This window comes from Eucalyptus grandis, chromosome 4 (assembly GCF_016545825.1).
Source record: "Eucalyptus grandis isolate ANBG69807.140 chromosome 4, ASM1654582v1, whole genome shotgun sequence".
In the NCBI taxonomy this organism is placed as follows: Eukaryota; Viridiplantae; Streptophyta; class Magnoliopsida; order Myrtales; family Myrtaceae; genus Eucalyptus; species Eucalyptus grandis.
In genome coordinates, this window is record NC_052615.1 from 17482861 (window position 1) to 17505535 (window position 22675).

A 22675-nucleotide genomic window follows, 5' to 3' on the forward strand; every position below is an offset into this window, starting at 1 on the left:
AACAGAATATGATTCATCTGTATTATGATAAAAACCAAAGTCAATACCTGTTTTCTTATGGTCATCTGGACAACGCGGTAATTTGGGGTTTGCCGCATACTCTGAACAATTTGATTTTACCATATCAAGTTCTATTCGATCAGGAGAAATTGACAGATTAACTGCAACTATTATGTGACTTATTCAACTTCGAATTGGTCTCAGGAGTAGTGCCAGCAATGGATGATCGATTCTTGTTTCTCCTGCTAATTGAATTTGCTGCTTTTGTCCTCGGTACACGCAACACAAGGCATGTGCTGTTGAATTCCGTACCATGCGGCAACAGTCAAATATGCCCTCTGGTTCAAGTCACCGAATGTGATACGTTGTTGCCGGTCATTTCATAATCCTGGGCTTTGACAAAACTCAATTTTCAATGTTTTTGAACTAGCTCCTGTGTCTGACCCAAAAAAAAGGAACTAGCTCCCGTCAAAACTCGCGAGTAAAAGCGCGTTCGCATGCCTTGGGCTTAGGAATCGGCGATTGTAGGTTCGATTCTTGTTCTGGGAAATTCGTACTTAGATGGGGAGTCATCGTAGTTGGTTATTGTGCTGTATCTCCCTTTTGGTCAAGCCCTAGGGTTGTAATGCGGACAAGAAACTCACGACCAAATCGTTCCTTGCTCTATTAAAATGCCGACACATGCCCTTACGTGTCGTCATATTTATCGCCCATCCACCATGTTCATGTCTCTCGTGCTTGCCCAATGGAGACTCGAGAACAATGAAATTCTTCTTTTAACATGAGAAGTTGCTATAATAATACTATAACTATAGACATGCCGAAAATCGATTTTCTCAATCTAAAAGGGTTGATAAGTCTATGAATTTTCATCCGATACGAAATGGTTAATGTGAATTTATAAAATCGCCATGTAGAAAGAGGGTTAGGCAGAGGAAAATGTATGTTTGAAGGGATTGAGCAAAGACCAATTTGTCTGTTTAGAATGAAAATACATGTATGAAAGGAATTGCATTTTTCTTTTTCGGTGGTTTCAAGTGAACATTTAAGTGCCCGAATCCAGGTATGTACTTTACGCTTCTCCATCCAACATTAATTTCACCTAATTGGTGTTCATCTCCGCAAAATTTATTAACGCAAAGTGATATGTTTTTTCTTATTTGGTAAAAGGGAAAATTTTTATTTCACATATAAGAGATACATAACTTCAAGATAAAACCAATCCCAAAAAATTGAAGTCCAATGCAAATCCAAAAAATGAAACAACTTAGTATAGTTTACAAAGACTCACTCATTGTCATAATTTCAAAGCACAACAAGCAACAAAACCAAAATTTGCATCATCATAAGTGATAAGCACATGATGAGGTTTCTCTCTCTAGTAGCAATGGTTTTGCCAATAGGCGGTGCATGCCTAGTTTGACGTCCCCGACACCATCACCATATAGAGACAACAACAATACTAATGGGTTGAAAGAACGCAAGTAACTCCTTGTAAATCCAGCTAAATTGAGATAAAAGTGCACCCAAATTTTGATTTAACTCTAAATCGGTAGAGAATAGCTGCAAAACAGATACTAATTGACAAAAAAATCACTTTCAGATAAGGCGATGGTTGAACGCAGTGGATGAGCTGCGGAGATTTGCAGAGCGCTCAGCTATATGGAGCAAACACCTAGAGCCAAAGCGAGCAAGCAGATTCGGAAAGATCAGATTCTTCTGAGGCGCTCGCACTTCGATTGTTAGAGCCCACAACGACAATGCTGTGCACGAACTCAACGCAGAGGTCTTGAACAAATCTTGGAGATGAAGATATAGGGAGATAGAGACTGAAACCTTGAGAGAAGGACCTCTCTCCCTCGAGAACGTAGCTTCAGAAAAGGGGGTTGGCGGTTTCAGAAAGAGGAAACCATAAGAGATGGAGAGGAGGGGAGAACACATTAAAATAGTTTAAGGACTTGTTTCAACGAATTACAAATCATTGTCCCTGGCCAAGATTTATGGACTAATAATATCATCATCCCATTTTTTACGGAAGTACATAGCTGATTTTGCTTTAACTCAGTTAACAGGCATTTCTAGCATCACCGAGGGTATAAGGTAAACTGGAACAAATGGAAGATCATATTTAAATTTGTATTTAAGTCTTATTGCAACAATTAATATTAATATAACACCACATTTGCTGCTATATGGAAAGTTGTCCCGCCTATTTCTGAGGAAAACCAAATCAAAGAACTAAAAGGATGACAATCGAGGTCATCAGCCAAACTAAATTATAGCAAGCTCAAATGTTATCAGAAAAGCTTGCTCGCAAATTCATCCACATCGGTCCCATAATCTCCGGAGGAAGTTGATTTTCTTGCTAAATCTCTGAGCTGGGACAAGCTTCTTCCCAACTTGAGAGCCACCTTCAATCTAAACATCTCCCCATTTTCCCTTCTTTGCACTTCTCTCTCCACTAATGTGGATTCAATGGATTCCTCCAAAAGCCTGAAGAACCCTGCACAGTTTCTGTACATTTCCACCACCATACCCACCTGATAACCATGCTCAAAACTGTTGACCACCGCGGCCAGCGCGCCGCCGGTGACGGCCGCCACTGCCGCCCACGGTCCACCAGTGGGCCCCATGAACACTGAGCCGAAGGCCGCGATCCCAGTTAGTAAAGGCCCGGAGATGGCCAAAGCCTTGTTGATCTTCAATACCAGATTCCCCAGTCTCATGTAGTCCTCGGAATCTTTACTTTTCAACACATGAAGAACAGCTCTCATTTCCACTTCCAACTCCTCACTCCACCCATTATCTATCTGCTCCACATTTTTCAGAAAATCATCTATGTTTTCTCTTTCCTCGCATGAAGAATCCCTCTCTTTTTCTTGATTATCATCCCCATCACTTGACATAGGCCACCAAATGGCCGGCTCGAATTTCCCAGGAAATTTCTCGAGCATCTTTCCGATCAAGGAAAGAGGGTAAGCTTTATCAAGAGCCAAGATCTTCTCCACTATTTCCTCCACGTCAGCCTCTGTTACCGAATCACCACGAACATCGAGCCTCGACTCGACCTCGCTGTATAGTTGCTTGAACAATCTTACGGAGTTGCGCTGCTCTTCGGCTAGCTGCGAGGGCTGGATCTTGTTCACCACAAGCAACATCCCCGTTGCTGCAGAGAACAACAAGGCCGAACACAATTTCATAGCCAAAAGCGCTGAACTTGAAGATGAAGTCAGCGGTCCGCCAGAGGCGGAGATAATCACGGAAAGCCCGGAGATCGTTGTAGCGGTTAAGGTTATCATGTTAATGGAGCTCAGAAGGAGGTGGTTCCAGTTGTTTCGCTGCTCGCACATGTTGTTGTGCATCTCTATCCTGTCGGATATGGACGCCAAGAGTGCATGAAGTTGAATCCTTGCAAAAGAAGGATGATCAGCATAAGCTGAGGCGCTACTTTTGCATGGCCCATGCACTGCTTCATTGCTAACTATTTCGTCACCGACGTCGTTTGCCTCAACCGACGTCACAACGGGTGTTTTCAGTCGGTCGGCTGTTTCGAGAGTGATTTTTGTTGGGTTCGGAACTGCTGGACGTAGTTTTTGAGGCCATGGGAATCGAATGGCAGCATTTATTCTCTTCGAAGAACGAGGATTACAAGAAGAGAGCGAGAGAGTCGAAGCTAGAGAAGCCATTTGAGGGAGCTTTTTCCTTCTCTTCTCTTGCTTTTTTCAGGTTGTTGTTTGGTTGATGTGTTTGAGAGACTTCGTGATGACTTGAGACTGGATTATATAGGAGTGCAGACGCAGACTGATGAAGCATATTCGATGTTTATATATAGCAAAATGGAAAGCAGGTGGAGAGGAGAAGGAGAGGAAGACAGAAGGGGTCAAGGTTTGAAAATGTCGAATGAGTTGACTCAGCCCTAGGGGCCTGTCCCGTTCATGACTAGCCTCTGTTCATACAATTCGATTCAACGATAGAACTACAAACATAACTCCGACAGACGAATTCTGTCACTTCTTGATTATGAGTTCCATCAGCTTCAAGACCCAAAAATCAAACGCAACATGCAGAGAAACATATATATTTTTGCTTTATACATACCAACTTAACCAGTAGCTTAAAAATGACTGCATATTATCAATAGGACACAGATAATTCACAGAATTTATCCTCCCAGTTCATTGCACGATAATGTTTTACATGTTATTTATCGGTATACAGATGTGAAATTTCACGTCTTTGCGAGAGAGGATGCGAACAAAATAAGCAATGTTTATAAATGGTCTAAAGGCGTATCGAATTTACAACCCCAATTGAGTAAATAGTCCTCTACAAACAATGATATTGCTTGAGGATGAATGTGATTGCAGGTCATGGCTCATGCATCAGCTGATCATATACCGCATGCTTGAGTCAGTTCATCACATATTAAAGTATAATATATTATCATGTATGTTATAATCGTTTCTGATACTATTTTCCCCGCGTTGCTTTGCGTAGATCAAACTTTTCACTCCCTTAGGGTTTGAACGGAAGATTTGTTCCCGTTTTGTAGGTTATTGACATGGACCGAGCCCGCTCTCGTGGAAAGACTTGACTGTCAAAGGCAACTCCTGATCAAGTCCACTGAAACCAAAAGAGAAGTAACCCCATGAGACTGCCAACACATGGGCATGGTCGTATGACCATGTCTCTTGTTCCTTAATCCTATATCTAGTGTGTACCCAGTCTTTTCTTATGTGGAATGGTATGTCAAGATTGAGTCTGCAATCGCTAGTTCTAAACTTTAAAATATTAAGTAATAACGCAATCCATGTACCATAATGATGACCTGAAATTCCATCACTCCTGCTGGTTAAAAGTTAATGAGAGACCCTCAAACATATAATTGCGACATAGGCATGTTATAGGAATTTAGAAATCTAAGAAAGATGAGGAGAAAGCTACATAAGGAAAAAATTAAAGGGCATTTTTCAATCGCATATTGGGACGTCAAGAGATTTCCAATCCAAGAAGTGACATTAACATATTCAAATCCCACTAATTATATGCAAATTACTCTGAGTCAATATCACCTATATATATTAAAGGTTTAGACATAACTGCTTCATGTTTTTTTTTGTAGGCCTTGCGCTCACCCCCTCGGTATAAAAAGCAAATTGGGATTTTTTGAAATATTTTGTTTTGATACCATGTCAATTCCATGTTTTGGGATTTGCGTTGTTTGGATGCCCCTTTGTTGGTTCTTATGCGGAAGAACTCTTAAAAATAATTTTTTTTGTCATGTTTTTTATTTAAAAAAAAACACCATGTATTTCTATATTCACTTATTTATTAGAATGCCAAGAACTTTAATAATATCGCATGTGAACATGAAACTATATACACTAAATCAGCTAATAAAGAAAGTGTATACAAAGTGTGCCAACCGACTCGAATCTCCTAAGAGCAAAAAGCTGGCTGATCCAACCACCAAATATGTCTCCATCCCTGGGGGTCCACTACCACCTACTTGTAGGAAACTTAAGGGGCTATTTATATGGGAAAATGACAAATAATTCTTACATTATGTCATTATATACAATGTAATTCCTAAATTTTTAATTTATTTAATATGGTCCTTGACTTTTTGGTAAATATTCAAAATAGTCTCCAAATTATATGAAAACATCCAATGTTATTATTCTATTAATTTAAGTTTATTGATAATATTGAACATTTTCAGATATTAATTTGAATATGTATCAAAAGTTTAGAAACAATAAATGAACAAATTTAAAGTTCATGAATGATATTAGGAAAAGTGTTAAAAAAAAGTCTTAAGCATTTTGTAATTATGCCAATTTAGTCATAAACATTTTGATTTGATGTCAATTTAGTTCTTTTCCGCTACTTTTGGACGAATTTTGTTGATTGGGCACCGGTCAGTTGACGTGACACAATTGTTGTTAATGTAAACAATTTTTAGTAATATTTTAATATTTTTTTGAATTTTTATTTTCCTTTTATTTTTTTCCTTTCTCCTCCTCCTTCTTCCAGCCGGTCACGGGACCTCGTCGGCCTTTAGCTGAGCCCTTGCCAGTGGCTGGTGAGGCTCGCCTGACGCCGGCAAGGTCAACCTTGACCTCATTGACCATCACCTCTGGCCGGTTGACAAGGTCCAGCGATCAGCTTGAGGAAGGAGGAAGAGAAGGAAAAATAAAAATAAAAATAAAAATAAAAAGGAAAAAGAAAAAGAAAAATGAAATAAAATAATTCAAAATATAAAAATATTATTAAAAGTTGTCCAAGTCAACGCCGATCATACCACGTCGGCTAGAACCCAATTAGCAAAATCTAGCCAAAATTAGTTGGAAATGACTAAATTGTTACCAAATAAAAAGGTTAAGGACTAAATTGACACTAATAAAATGTTTAAGACTAAATTAGCACAAATGCAAAAAAATTATGACTTTTTTGACATTTTCCCCGGATGATATTACTTATTGAGCAAAAGTTTAACAACCACATAGAATAAATTAAAATTGTATGGATCACATTGCACGTTAAATCAAAATGCAAGACCATTTGCTTCATTTTTCCCTATTTATATTATAGAAATTACTCGAGCTAGTTTTCCTATACGAGTTTGTTTTTTTTGTAGGGGGGGTTAAGTTTAAATTTGACAATCTAATCTGTAATTTGTCTTCAATGCTTTGCCTATAAGTTAATTTAGTAGACATGCACTATCAAATCAACTTTATCATTTGCTATTTCTTACTCTATCAACTTATGATCATGCTACCAGAGTTGGTACATGTTTAATGGGACGCCTCTTCGATAAATCGATAGAAAAGAAACGAGGAAAACACGTGCATAGAAACCGCCAATGAGGGCTACTAACCCTCTATGTCCATAAATGCAGGTCAACAAAAAATCTTTTCAGAATCGATAGTAAATACAAGCCTCGCCAGCGACTGTCGCAAGGGCAACTAGCCCTTACTTAGAGATTGGAAAAATTCAACACTGAATCGAACTAAGATAGTTAGAGAATTGCATTTTTGCTGAAACTAATAAAACGAGTTTAGAAATTTTTGCCGTAATTCCTCTGTGTCATAACAAATGAATACTCAAGAAATCTTCAGTAAAAACTCCAAGAAGATTATTCGAACTCTAAAATAGTTATGCATTAGTTATTATAATATAGGATAACCTTTGAAGGTACAAATGAATACTCAAGAAATCTTCAGTAAAAACTCCAAGAAGATTATTTGAACTCTAAAAAAGTTATGCGCTAGTTGTTATAATATAGGATAACCTTTGAAGGTCGGGAATGCGAGAACTCCAACCCATGTCGAAAATTTCCACCGGACCACACTAGAGAAAGGCATACACAAAACCAATAACAGAACAGATTTTTAGAACGATCGCAGGCAAAGAGATCGGTCGTTCAGAGCAAATCGATTTTGCCTGCACGAGGATATGCTGTTAGGTGTCAATCGAACTAAACTAAGATTCTGCTCCCACATTATAGGGTAATCCGCCAGATTAGTAGAGCCAGGATCAGGACAAAGCACGGCCTGGTTTTGGGTCGGGTCCACGGACAGTGACATAAAGCGTGCACGTTCTACTTAGCCAGATATTTTAAGCAAGGAGGGAGAGGAAAGGAAGACAGAGCTCAAAGGACAGAAACGGGCACAGAGGCTCTCTCAGTCGCCGCAGGCCTCGATTTCTGGGGAATTCAAAGGAATTAGGACATTTAAAATCATGGGTTCTGTTGCCAAGAAGGGATTGCAGCAGTACCTGTTGCAGCTTCAACAACACCCTTTGAGAACTAAGGTCTAAAACTCATCCCTCCTCTGCTTCTCTCTCTCTTGGCCACTGTTCTCGTTGACCTTTCAAGTTGGTTAGCATGTTATTGAGTCCGATTTAATTGTTGGATCGCCTTCGCAAGGATTTAGTTGTGTTACCAACTTAGTTGAAATCCTCGTTCGAGTGCAAATTTCAGAGCTTTTTCTTGGAGATTCATGAATCACGTGATTTTGCTGAGCTGTTGTTAGTTGTGATGAAATGGGGCTGGATGAAACTTCAGACTTTAAGGAGTGAATGCGAAGTTTTGATAATTCATTTTGTGCAATAAATGTTCAACCTATGGTGCTATTTAATTGCTTTGTGCAGGCAGTCACTGCAGGAGTGCTGTCAGCAATAAGCGACATAGTAGCACAGAAGCTGACTGGCATACAGAAGCTTCAAATTAAAAGGCTTCTTCTCAAAGTGGTAAACCTTTTTTATCTTCTCACCTCATTAAACTGGTACCATTGCTCGCCTGCACAATGGCAAACGGTTGTGCAATCCAATTTCGATCAATTTATGAACCAGAGAAATCATATTCGTTGTGGAAATCAATAGTATAAACATCTTCTTGTACTGGAATCAGTGGAGTGTTAAAGTAGATGTCTTGATTATCTATGTTCTCAAATCTCTTATGTTCTTCATATTTTCCCCTACCCATTTTGTATTACTGGTGTTAGAATATTCTTCAGCCAAGATTAGGAGTCCCTGTTGCCTAGTAAGATTATGCTGCTGCTGCATCTCTTGTGCATATATAGTTTAGAGATTGTCCTAAACAGAATTGAATGGGACGGTAGCCATTCACTCAGAAATATGCATGATTGAAGACTGGCTAAGCTGGATAGCCACCTTTGCGTGGAATCATTACTTAGTGAAATGTATTAACTAACAGACACTTAGTTCATGCAATTGCGTTGGAGAAATTTTTTAGGCTAAAATGAATAGAAGTACCAATTACGTGTATAATGTAAATGAATTTATGTATGTATACACATGCATCTGTACGTCTTTGTGAATGTATTTTGTAAATTGTTTACTAGGGTTAAAGATATATGTTTCAGCTCTTGAAATGATAATAACAGTGAAGGGCATTTAGCTTTAGTATATGGATGTATGAACTGTGTGTATTTCATATAGTCCACAATTGGCATGAAAAAAAGTTCTTATATCTCTAATGGCAAAAAAGTTCTTTCCCTTTTTATTTACAATTTGCATAAAACAAGTATTACCTTGAATAATAAAACAGTAATTGAGATTTATGTTATTTTTCTCTTTGATCAATCGAACGAATGACACATGTGGCATCCAACCGAAAAATTTACTCATAGGGATGTAGCGTAAGTTTTGTGGACGGTATTAAGTTTAAGGCGTGATCTTATAGGAAGTGGGAGATGGTAGCAAGGGGTTTAGTAACTGTCCTCTTAACCTCTAGTTCTAATAGTTACAGTGATTGCGTGGAAGGCAAAACATTGCTACTTTTTGGTCAATGTGGCTTTGATGTGAGAAAATATTAGGAGTTTCACCTAATGTCAAAGGACTTCAACCAAGTAAGCATCAGATCAGGTCTTTTGTGGCTCAGAATTTATCAGATTGATTTAGAAAATAGTGCAAACTTCTGTTTTGACAGGGCCATCTGTGGCGCTTAAAGAGATCCTAATAGCAGAAACAGCATAAAGTATCCATCTTCCAGGATTGACCTCTAGATTGACTCTTGCTGGTCTGAGAAAATACTGCAATCAAGCAACCTTTTAGAAGTTGACTTTTCCTAATAATCTTCATAGAGTTTCAAATTACCAAAAACGCTATACACAGGATGTGTCACGTGACTGTATTTTTTTGCAAGGATGTCCCATGGGGCTAAAACTGAGATTACTTGAAGAGCTGTTTTTGTTGATTGCTCATCGTTTCTATTCATGTAATGGTTTCTCTTAATATGATACTTTTTGAGATTAAGGTTCTGTCAATTGCAGCTTTTTGGGTTTGCTTACCTTGGTCCCTTTGGGCATTTCCTCCATATAGCACTTGATAAAATTTTCAAGGGGAAGAAGGATACAAAAACAGTGGCCAAGAAGGTATACTTCTCATTCTCCTTCTACGTGCACGGTCCAGTCAAATCACCAGCACTGAAATCCGCTGCTTTTTTGAGTTGTTGAATTCACATATGCTTTCAATTATTTTTATGTTTGCTTTGGGTATAAACTGTGATGTTTAATGTTCTAGGGAAAATTAGTGGTCATATGCATTTGAGGAGTTGCTTGATTTTTAGGGCCATGTTTCCCTCAATGCTTGTTTGCTCCAACCAGTCTTCTACCTGGTGGCTTACAAACATGGATGTCACCCATATATATATATATATATATATATATATATATATATATATTTAGTTAAGTTTGCATGACGGTGATTCCCATTACTAGAAACACACCAATCAGAGGCATGATTGGAGGAAGTTTCCTCCAACTAGGTAGAGGAAAATACGACCCTAAAATTATTATGCCAGCTTCATTGTTTCAATTGATCACTTGATCTCTCTTAAAAATTAGAGAGAATTCTCGGAGCATGCTTAACTATCATTTGGATTATGCAGGTGGTGTTGGAACAGTTGACATCTTCTCCTTGGAACAATTTACTATTCATGATTTACTATGGATTAGTAATTGAGGGTAAGTGGGCAATGGTAATCCCTTGTGTAACATCCATGCTTTATGGAGCTTTGGCCTAGGGAGATTGTTTACAACCTTACTTCCAAGGCGCAAACGTTTGGACTTTTCTATACCATCGTATCAAAGTTGTAGCCAAGAGCAATTTCTTCTTATTTTAATTCTTTCAATTTGAAGTGATTAGAAATTTCAAAAGCTTGAACAGAGTGTAGGATCCAGAACTTTTGATCCTCCCACCTTGTACCACATCTTTTGCGACTGTTTCCTTAATCCTTACTCTGCTGGGTGAATTCTTCCACCTTAATTTAGAGTGGATTGAAAAAGAAAAAACGAATTAGTTACAATTTAAGACTACCGTACAAAGCAATGATCTCATCTCCTCACTCCTTACAATGGGTAAATCACATCAATTTTTTCTGCCCCAGTATTCTTAGACAGCAGATGTTATCTACTGCTCTTTCTTGACTGCAAATATGAAATGCAGGAAGACCGTGGATGCACGTGAGAAGTAAGATCAAGAAGGATTATCCCTCCGTGCAGTATGCATCTTGGACGGTATGCCCTTCACTCTGACGTGAATGCATGGAAAAATGTGGCATCATTGAGGGGTTCATTGTGAATCTTTTTGACTTTTGTTCAACTACAGTTTTGGCCGGTTGTGGGGTGGGTGAACCATCAGTATGTTCCTCTGCAGTTCCGCGTCATCTTTGCCAGTGTTATTGCATGTGGCTGGTATGTGCTTTTTAGCCTTTTCTCTGTTTCTTCCTGTTTAATCAAAAGCATTGTAATAGCTTCAAGTACGTGGATCATCTTCCTTCTTGCTTTTCAGGGGTATATTCTTGAATCTACGGGCAAGGTCCATGGCACTGACCAAAAGCTCATAAATGGAGACAACCGTCAATGTTATAATAGTTAAGACTCGCATCAGAAAATGGTTAGATGTGCCATGATCAGCACACCTTCAAACCATTACACACCGATCACGTCTATTTATGCTATTTTAATGTGGGATCTATGTTTTGAGACTGAAACATGGAATAATTCTTGAATGGTATCCGAAATTTAGTTATGGATAACTGGTTCAACCAGGTGTTTTGAGTTATGTAATGTAAGTAATAATTCTTTTAAGCCAGCATACATGTGAGCTGGGCAGTGAGATTTCATAAATTTATAGATCTTCTGTTTGTCCAATTATTGTATCTCCATGCCCTGCTGCTGGTCGTTATGTTTGTCATGCATGTGATGGTGGCAGCCAGACAGCTACTAAGTGAAACATGTAAATCAAGGAACGTGTTCTTGTCCCACTACATGACTGTCTAGGCCCAAGCTCGTGTATCAGCATTTACTAATGCTTGCCAATTTGCCGAAACTTATACGAACAAAGAAGGCTATATTACTTACCAATCATTTGTGATCCAGCTTGAAATAGCATAACAATAATGACACTGTGTTTAGTAAATCTAAGTACAACGCTTGATAGTAATATCACATTAACATGTCACTCGATCCTTTTTAACTTGTTAGCCAATCGCAAGACTTTGTGCTTGAATAGTTGATCGAGCAGTTGCCATGAGTATTTAGGTCACTCTGCCATGTGTTTTTCTTAATACATCTATTAAATATGATCATGCTCTGCTATCATTATATACTGTTTATGTTTCTAAGATTGACCTTGGCATATGTGTTCTTTGCTGGCGGGCTGTTCATAAACTATTATCACATTAACTTGTCACTCGATCCTTTTTGACTTGTTAACCAATCGCAAGACTTTGTGCTTGAATAGTTGATCGAGCAGTTGCCATGAGTATTTAGGTCACTCTGCCATGTGTTTTTCATGAGTACATCTATTGAATATGACCATGCTCTGCTATCATTATATATTGTTTATGTTTCTAAGATTGACCTTGCATTTGTGTTCTTTGCTGGCGGGCTGTTCATAAACTATGCATGTAAAGACAAGACTTCCACAATAATGGAAGTGCCAATGTAAGATCTCATGAAAAGGAAGCATTTGTCCCGAGATCTCCGTCTCTTTCCAGGTTTTGTCCTTATTGGCTGTTGAAAGTCAGAGAAAGGAACCCAATTGGACTTGAAAAATGTGGAGCAGCAGTCATTTCCAAGTTCTAACCACCAGACCCCAATCCATCCAATCTCTAGACCTTTCCACTTGTCTACAAATGCAGTGAGCTGACCTCTTGAATGTGACACAGATCCTAAGTCACTAACCTTTCATAAGTAACCCCAATTCAGACACTACTTGAACAAAGAAACATGTTGAGCCTTCAAGCTTCATATGATCCATTGGCTTTGCCGTTGCAGTTATGCAGGCGAAAAATTACCCGAGCTGCAGTTGATGCCACACCTCTCTTGGGTCCCAGTCTCTCGAGCCTGGGTTCTGTTAAGGAATCAGTCAATGTAAGTGAATGCGAAGCAGTAAGGAATACTTGTGACCCTCTTGTCCTTGCCAAGCTTTTTACAATATTAGAGGCCCTTGGTGACAGAGTGGAGATGCATAAGAACATTGGAGAACAAAGAGATAACTGGAACTCTCTCTTCCTGATCTCTGTCAACATGATGTTGCTCGCCGCAGCTATTGTTGTGGGCATGGCCACCGTTAGTGCTGCATCAAATGATCAAGCACTACCCCTGGCGTTCAAAGTCACCTCAACAGTACTATATTTAGCAGCTACAATGATGCTGGTGGTGGCGAACGTGATCCAACCATCCCAACTGGCTGAAGAACAGAGAAATGCCGCTAGGCTATTCAAGCAACTGCGAGATCAGGTCTGCATAAAGCTCTCTATTTGCACTCCGAGCATCATGGACGTGGATGAAGCAATGGAGAAAGTCTTGGCATTGGACAAGGCGTACCCACTCCCTCTAATAGGAAAAATGCTCGAGAAGTTCCCGAAGAAGATTGAACCTGCTGTTTGGTGGTCACAACAAAGCCGGCAGTGGGCTGAAGGGCTCAGTCTAGAAGGCAAAAGGATTGGGAATGGATGGAGCGAAAAGTTGGAAGATGGAATGAGAGACATCGTAGAAGTGTTGAAGAGGAAGGACTTGGCAGATTATTTAAGATTGAGCAAAAAGGCCTTGAAAATGAACAAGGTATTGGCAATTTCAGGTCCTGTGTTAACAATGCTTGCTGCTTTTGGGTCTCTAATGGTGGGATTTCCCCACCGTTCTTGGGCTAGTGTGATGGGGATGGTGTGTGGAGCATTGGCATGCATAGTGAACACAGCAGGACATGGAGGGCAAGTTGGGATGGTGTTTGAGATGTATAGGAACAACGCTGGTTTCTTTAAGCTCATGGAAGAGAACATAGAGTCTAATCTTAGCGAAAGAGATGCTGAGAAAAGAGAGAATGGGGACATATTGAGATTGAAGGTGGCTCTACAGCTAGGAAGAACTGTGTCAGAACTTGAGGACTTGGGCAAATCCTTGCCAAGTGATGGGAAGGCCATTGAAGAATTTGCAAGCAAGCTATTTTGACCATTCAAAGTTCATTTTCTAGCCAAGGTGTTGATTTGAGAGGTACCGAGGCCATCTTCCTCAGCTCAAAGTCTCAAATTCTACATTGTGGTGGAATACTCAAAAAGTATCTCAGTAATCCATCTCCTTTCATGTCTGCAATATATTATGGTTTGATCGATTTTGACATAGAGCCGCTTCACTCGGAAGAAAGAAATGTATATATTCACGCTCGCCGAACTTATGCACTATGCATTAACTAGGGTCCATATGAGCCCTCAGATTTGTTGCGTCTGTTTCTACTAAATCTGCTGGGAACTCCACCAGTTAAGATGCATGCAATAAGTACATTCAACATGTCTCATCAAAGAGGTCTAAAGGGCAACAGCAATGCATACTACATGAGAAAGCAACCCCCTGAAACATTTTACAACGGTTGTCCATCATCATAAAAGGATGGGAAAGGACTTTTAATTTGACCACCAAACCCCACCTGTCTTTTTCAACATACACAGAACGAAGTAGCTGAACATATATATTAACAACAGGGGGGAACCACATAGGAACAATCCTCTACGCTGCCTCTGCAAATCCAACCCTGACATTTCCATAGTCGAACACCGTGTGATAACGGCGCATGAAGACATCCCCCAAAATCCTATATCACGAGGATACGAGCATGAGAAGAATGTAGAGAAACACCAACACAAACAAGTCAGAAACTGAATTTACGACAAAAAATGCTACTCCTGCCAACAAAATTGAAACTTGAAAGTGTTATAAGTAATACCAGAGAGGTCCACGAGGTGGAGGAACATCAAGACCAGTGAAGCCGCTGATGCACTGAGTGTTGGGTTCTTGTCCGACTTTAAGTACGTACTGGTTGTCGGGAAAAAAAAAAAAAACAGATGGAGAACTTATTGACTAATACCCCAAACCATCCACATGCAATAAATAATATGATTTAAGCCAATCTATCTGTTAACCTCAGAGCACTACACCAGCAAAATCTTCAGACTCAGGTTGCCTTTTTCTAGAGATGATAAATAAAAAGTAACTAGCATCATCCTATTGATTTTGCTCAGCAGATGATGGAACATAAAGAAATCTTATTGAACGAGTTTTTACTCGAAGGGGTGCATTGCCAATTCTTAAGATGTAAGAAGATTGAAGTCACACCTCATTTGGGCTGAGGTCGAAAACTTTGCCACCCAAGGTGAATGAAACAACGGGCATGGAGGAAAGCTTTTCACAGTCCACAGAAGATTCTCCATTTGGGCTAGGAACCCGATCACAGAGCTGAAAAGCATAACAAATTTTGGTGAGACTATGAGGAATGACTATAAAGCACAACACTGTACAAAAAATTACCTCATTGACATAGTTCAGAACACGCTTCTGTGTCTGATTCTGCTCCAGCTGACTTTGCATCCAAACAACTGCCATCTCACATGCCGAGCACATTGCATCATGCATAAAGCCAGAGGACCTACCCTTGGTTTTATCCACCACACTCTCGATACCCATACTGCAAGCAACATTATGAATGATAGATAAGAGTAAAACCAAAGAAAATAGAAACAAAATGGCAGCATGGTATGGGAAAATATTAGATGTCTAACAACACCATTTCTGAAAATAAAAAACGCCAGTAAAGATTTAAGAGTTAGAGCCTGACCTAACTCCACGATTCCCATCAAAAGTGCACACCCCAACCTGAGAGCAGATCTTCTTTGGTGAAGCCTGTCAATGCAAAACAAATGCCTTACCATTAGAACAATGTAGAAAGCCAAAAAATTGCTACAGGATAAATTTCTTGGAAAAGATTGACAACAGAATATCTTGCGCAATATTGTGGCACTGTAAATCGCAAAACATGTCATGTCTTCCTAATATTAATATTTAAATTGTTAAGAACAAATAATCACCTCCGCCAAAAGCAAATCCATAATTGTCTGTCCATACTGTGCAACAACAGCCTTGCACTCTTGACTAGCAACTCCAGAGGCTCCAATAGCATTGTTTATCATAGTAATCACAGTCTGAGGGAGAGAGAGAGAGAGATGTCATGCATCGATACTTGTCACTGTGCTTGTCCAGAAACTAAAATGTCCTGAATCTCGCTTCCCTATCATGCATGACCTTGCTAGAAGGAACTCCTAGAGATCCACATATAGGGTACCAAACAAGTAAAGCAAGATTCGAAACATTCGTGCAGGAACATTATCTTACATATATATGAATGATCATCCAGAGAGTTTGAAATGATCAATGGCACATACCGTAGGACCAGCCAGCAAAGAGGTTCCAGAATCAGCAATTGCAGCACATCCACCACCACAGTATCCTGCAGCAGTATGTTTGAGTAAAAATAAAACGAATGTGGGAAAATACCAAAATCTATTCTCACATTTCACCCCAATTCTACTTTCCCACCTCATCTTTTAAAAATATTACTTCACTCCTAAGGCAAAACTCCATAGCCAAAAAGACCAAATTGCCCCTCTTTAGAAATCCCAAGCCTCCAAGTCCCTACAAGGCTGCTGTCAACCCACCTCCCCATCACCAACTGTACTGCAAGCCACCATTTCCTGCCACCATCGACCTATCTCCCCCTCTGTTCATGAGGTAATTGTGCTGACGCAGCAGTGGGCGATGGCTGGCTTGGCGACAGTAGGTGGCTGGAGAATTTGGTGGCAGCCAGTGGAGGCAGCTAAACCTAAGGTTTGGGTGTTTAGGACTTGGGTTCTGGGGATTTTGGTAAGTGTTTGATGTAGGATTGGGGCAGGGGAATTTTCAAAAAGTAAAGGCTTTTTTGCAAATAAAGCCTAAGGATAATTGATGCGAGAAAGCAAAGTGGTCTCCAGAGATAAAACTCAAGATGCAAATACATATTTTCAAAAGTAGACGAAAGTAAGTGGTAATGGGAACAAATGTGAGAACTGTTTTTAGTATTTTCCCTTTACATGCGGCTCCATGCCTTTTTCAAGAACAAGAACGGCAAGATTAAGTTATCATACATTGTACACTTCTGCCTCATTCCAATTCAAATTAAGATTCACGAGGACATACCAGTTGGTTTGCCATCAATAAGAACATCTCCCATAGCAAACTGTAAACGAAAATAGCAAGGAAAAGAATGAGAAAAACAACTAAAAATTATGCATAATGAGGCACGCTAAAGCCCAATTTTTGGCAACCAACCTGCCAATATCCCTTCTGTGTCACGGGAACATAAGTGTGCTTGCCCTTGAAGTGCTTCTGATCCACCCCACCAAACACTAGTTCGCCCCCTTCTTCCTCATCAGGATTGCTGTTGAGCCAAAATGAAAATACCGGTTCCTTAACCAGCCTTTGTTTCACCATGTTGTACCTGCAAATTTGCAAGCCTCTGATTTTAACCGAGTATAATATACTGGTAACTTTAAAGCAAGACAAACTTAGAAGGTCAATCATACCACAGAGGAACAGCATCTCCAACTGAGATCTCTTGGAATCCAAGACCAAGTATGCCATCAAACTTAGCCGCCATGAATGTGACACCAGGCTCTCTGGTGGCCTCAATAAATTCCTAGAAGAAATCTTAGGTCTTGAGCAAAAGATACTTCAATTGTACTATCAATTCAAACGAGTTCTAAACAAACATTAATGTACCTGATCCTTAACGACTAAGTTGCCGACTTGGACATTGTCATTGCTGAAGAAACCAGAAATAGCTCCAGTACCATATTGAATGGAAGCAGATTTGCCTGAAAAAAGGAGACACAAGGAAGCAGCAAGAGAAATTTTGAGGAGGAACTTCATTTGCTTGACTAGCGAAAAAAAAAGGGAGTGGCACTTCTGTCAAACTGAATCAATAACTATACGCTCAAAGGAAAAAGTTTAAGTGCATGACAAGAGAATTGCTGCCTATGAGCAATGTAAACAGACCATTCCTCTTGTATGTGCTTGACTGGCTGGCTTGGTACTTGGAATGGAAAAAACAAGCCACCTGCAACAAAAACACCATAACAATCAGGCTTTTGTATGTCCAGTGGGCCAAAAAATTCCAGCTATAGGTAAAATCCTCACCGATAAATAGCATTTCGATGAAGGCACCCACAAGTTGGAACTGCCTGTGTCAAATATCACGGTGAACTTCTGAGGGGGAGTGCCAATACCAATCTCTCCATAGTACTGAGCATCCAAGTAATTCTTCAAACCAACTATATCAGGTAGCTGAGCATCTCCTCGCCAACCATTCAGATGATATGGCCTAATTGACGACCTAAGCAACCCCCCACCCTGGGATTCAAGCCTTGCAGCCACCCTGTTGTTAGGATCCGGTTTAAACTTCTTAAGTCCCACCCTCAGCAGACCATCCTCTGGGGCAGAGGAAACCAGGGGGACAATAGCAATGAAATGACCAGAAAGGATACAAATGCCTTGAAATTGGTTCTCATGATGACCTACTAAGATGTAATCAAGGGTTATTTTATCACATTGTTCAATAAGTTATTACTAACATAGGAAACAACAATTCGTGACAACAGTATAACTGCAAATGAGCATGATTTCTTACAGAAGTACGTGCACTATGCCTGTAAAGCATACTCTTCACTCAAACATGATCATACGCAAAATTTACATTGATACTGAGAATGACATTAGTCTCATGCTTCTCCCAGGTGTCCTCAGCCATATTATCATTTGAAAACAAGAAGATTACAACTAAAGCAGAATAAAATGAATACAGCCTCCCTGTTTCATTGATCAACTTAAAACCAAGCAGACTTTTCTCTTCAACATAGGACATGCATGGGAAGAAAACCAAGTTGCTGGATCAACTTATCAAAATTGAAGCCTTTGGATAGTGGAAATCAACAGCAAGATAATCAAATTACTCCTCCAGAAACAGCACAAGGAGGCTACAGCCAAAACCCAGATGACCATTGTAAAACCTCATCCCCATCAGTCGAACCGTACCCAAAAAAAAAAAGCAAAAAAGAAGGCAACAACACACGAGCTGCATAAACAGAGTCTAAGAACAGCAGTTAACAAAAAAATGCCAAACTTAGAGAACTCATTGTGGGCACCCGAGACTAGCCCACGATCATGCGTAACATGAGAAGAAAGACAGAGGGTCATCGACATGAATGAAGCATCACTCACCAGAATTGCGAAACCCATCAGTGAGACAGAGAACGAGAGGAGAAAGGTGACAGAATTAAGAAGAAAGGATGGGTTTTTAACGTGGGAGGGAGGGAGAGAGGAGAGAGAGAGATAGACTACCTGTCACGATCTCAAACCCACCGGGCCCCAGCTTAGGCGCGTTCCTTAACTATGATACTAGAATAACGCCACGGAATGCATTAACATAGAAAATCCAATTTTATTTAAGAAAACCAAGTCATTAGTCCAACCAAATAGCAAATTCATCTAATGTCTTTTGACAATTTTATCTTGATCACAAGATAGTGTAAATAAATCAACCACTCGCAGTTTGGTACTTGTGATCATTTTTAGTATTGATAATTTTAATATGTCAAGTTGACAATGAGACTATATACCCATATATGAAAAAAAAAATTACTGCAGAACTATTACTTTTCATTATTTAAGGTGTGTTTTAACTATCATTGATCAAACCCTCATATAGATAGGGCTAAAGTGCAAAATGACTCTTAGTTAATCATGTTATTACATTGTATTTGTGATATAGAAAACCAAATTAGAAATGTTAATGGAGCAATCTTCAGCATAAAATACGGGGTATCATCATAAAAAACTAAACCAATCTATTACAAAGGTCATGATGACATGTCGTAAGTGACTGGACGTGGATGAGGTGAAATATCAATATACTGTAAAATAGGTAATATATGACTTTCTTACTATTCGGAAAGTGAAAAGAGTGATATGCACAACTCAAAAGGAGAAGGATGCAGTTATAATTAAAAGATAAAGTTCAAATGGGAGAGAGATTTTCTGTTATATATCAAAAATATTTTATCTTGTTGATTAGCCGGGATTATAATTTGGCTAGAAAATTATCATGAGAAAAAAAGAATATCACCAAGTACTTTCCAATTTGAAATAAAAAGATCGAAAGAAAAATTTAAACCATAATTTGAAAAGGTCACGCCACCATATACCCATATGATTTCATATGATAGATTAATAGCATGCTTTTATCACTTTTCAAATTGCAAAGGAAAAATCAACTCATGGTAGAAGACCACTTCAATGAAACGCAAGTCATACTCCCTATTCCATCAATTAAATAAAAAGCATTCTCGCAATATGTGTTGGAATAGAAACTTTAGTTAGAAATGATGAGAGTATAAACACATTAATTGAATGGTATGATACATATAAAAAAAAAAATCAACACTTCATTAAATCTTCGAGAGTTATGATAACTTTTGTACTAACCAAATTTGTATAATATATTGAATTCTCTTTTGATAAATGGCAAAAGGTGGCGTTTGGTTAGGTAAGTAGTGGGATAAACAATAGATTGAAAAAGAGAAAAAAAAAAGAGAGGTTCATTTGGCCTAACAATAACATACATAAACGCGTAGATCGCCATTCGTCTCACCTACTAATATCGTGTAAAAATTACAATAGTATCATAGGGCTAAACTGATTTTTTTTTTTTTTTTTGACAAATCACCCGAATGTCTTCCATTAGGTCTCAAATTCAGATGTCATTAGCAAACCTCTCGCCAACTTGCAGGTTGGGCATTTACTATATCATATGGAAAGATTTTTCGATGAATTCTAATGTCAATAAGTTTAGGATAAGCTTGTCAAACTTGGATATTGTTATTACGGGTGTGCTGACTAGATGTGTCTTAAATAGGACATCCTCTTGCCATCATGTGGGTTGGGCATTTACTATATCATATGGAAAGATTTTTGTTTGAATTCTAAGGTTGATAGGTTTAGGATAAGCTCGTCAAGCTCGGATATTGTTATCACGGGTGTACTGAGTAGATACGTCTTAAATTGGACATCCTATAATCGATATGTGATTAATGCAGCATTGCCCGAAGGAAGTAACCATGACAATGCTCCTCAATCCATCCTTTTTTCAAATTTAGATAGAAGAAACCTTTTATCTAATTTTGGAAGTGATTAATTGGAGGCAATGGCTCTTCTATACGCAATTCAAAGGAGCAACACGGCCGTCTATCTTCACTCTTGTACCTCTCAAAAACCCTTAATAGGGAAGATTCCAAACTCTAGCATTCAGACTTTTAGCAAAGGCTCTCAAACTCTTTATCGCTCACAAAAGTATTTGCAAGGTTGTAATTAGACCTGTCAAATGTGTAAATTGGGTCAAGTAAGAAAATAGTCCAATCTTATATCCACTTAATTCATTTTGACCCATTTTTCACACAATGCAAGTCTAGCGATACATACTCAACCTAATCTATACTCAATTCATACCCGATTCAGCTTATATTGTTAAACACTTTTATATTTAACACGAGCTAATACTTGAACCAAATTGAGGTCAAAGAGCAAACTGAATAAGCACAAGATTCAGCAAGAGCAAGAGAGAATGAAAATAATCATAGAGGTGAGTTAACTTTAAGTAAATTACAAACCTATTCATGACCTATTTAGCACTTATGATATATATAAATTCAATTGTAGCCTATTTACTTAATATAACTAACCTATATAATAACTCAACCTATCATATTAAAAAAAATATAACCTATTTTGATAGAGTCGTGACGTATTGAGAGAAAAAAAAAGGTAATCGTTAATAAATATCTCAAGACACTCATGAACAAGACTCTTTATCTTTTTAAGTTAAAAGATAAGGGTAATTGAAGCTTCAAAAGTGGCATGCATCATCGTTTCTATTCCCTAACGCATGAATCGTGTTTGGATAAGCCTTTTTCTTTTGCATTACAATGCGCATGATCTTCTGGGGAGGGTACTTCTCGTGGTGCGGAACGTGAGAGCGCTTTTGCCTTTAGTTCTCTCCTAGTCCTACCACCATCATCCCCTCTTTTGCTGCCCTTATTCGTGGATGAAAAAAAGCACTTGGCCACAATTCGATCTCAGCCGTTAATAGCAGGAGCTGCCCTTTTATCTTTTGATATGGGCCATGCGATTAGGCAACGGACCCGGCTTTAACCGTCGGATCTGGAACCGCTCTCCCCTCTACCCATTTTCGTGACTCGGAAAGGTGTCGGGAGAAGCTTAAGGCATGCAAAAGCATCTCTATACCCCTTATTTCTGCAGGGATCTCGTGGAGTTTTATTTAATGATATGGAGCTATTTTTGAGGATGTAAAATATCCTACTATATACGAATTGCTAACTATTATATCAATGAGCTTGATGCCCCTACCCAACCGGTGAAGATGATTATTTGGCAAACGGACGTGTCAATCGTGCCTAATCGATTATCCCTCGACAAAATTTCCACCTTGCACAACTTCACTAGAGAGAGCAACCCTATGACTACTTCTCAAAAATCAAATTCTGAAAAGTCTTAAGAGGCGGTCCAATCGTTGATTGTCTGAATTAGACCACCACTTATTATGACAGAGTCACCACTTTTTCAATCAATCCACAATCTATCTCAATCATTACATGATTGCATGAAAATGTTATTTTTAACTTAAAAGTGTAAACTGATTATGTTATTATGCAACTTCTTCAATAAAAGGGAAAATGTCACAAATGGTCCCTATACTATTACTTAATGTGCAA

The 22675-nt window shown here is 38.9% G+C and overlaps 4 protein-coding genes across 4 annotated transcripts; 2 read left to right on the plus strand and 2 right to left on the minus strand.

The window, feature by feature from the left end:
- Nucleotides 1-2297: 2297 nt before the first annotated feature.
- Nucleotides 2298-3686, minus strand: LOC104442926 (probable F-box protein At4g22030). Its single transcript, XM_010056300.2, has one exon. It carries the CDS (start codon nt 3684-3686, stop codon nt 2298-2300), a length of 1389 nt encoding a protein of 462 aa, XP_010054602.2.
- A 3929-nt stretch (nt 3687-7615) lies between these two features.
- LOC104441420 (peroxisomal membrane protein PMP22) lies at nt 7616-11662 on the plus strand. Its single transcript, XM_010054568.3, has 7 exons — nt 7616-7815; nt 8155-8253; nt 9798-9899; nt 10415-10490; nt 10972-11042; nt 11134-11219; nt 11317-11662. The coding sequence occupies exons 1-7, from the start codon at nt 7744-7746 to the stop codon at nt 11369-11371; spliced, it is 561 nt and encodes a 186-aa protein (XP_010052870.1). The 5' UTR covers nt 7616-7743; the 3' UTR covers nt 11372-11662.
- A 1096-nt stretch (nt 11663-12758) lies between these two features.
- Nucleotides 12759-13979, plus strand: LOC104442927 (probable F-box protein At4g22030). Its single transcript, XM_010056301.2, has one exon. It carries the CDS (start codon nt 12759-12761, stop codon nt 13977-13979), a length of 1221 nt encoding a protein of 406 aa, XP_010054603.2.
- A 288-nt stretch (nt 13980-14267) lies between these two features.
- Nucleotides 14268-18404, minus strand: LOC104441421 (aspartic proteinase). The gene is given in 14 exon segments (XM_010054569.3): nt 14268-14616; nt 14749-14837; nt 15138-15257; nt 15330-15486; nt 15637-15701; nt 15887-16000; nt 16241-16305; nt 17031-17070; nt 17163-17331; nt 17417-17529; nt 17613-17707; nt 17889-17949; nt 18030-18343; nt 18346-18404. Coding segments are annotated over 14 exon segments (1542 nt in total). The 5' UTR covers nt 18401-18404; the 3' UTR covers nt 14268-14531.
- Between the last annotated feature and the right edge of the window lie 4271 nt (nt 18405-22675).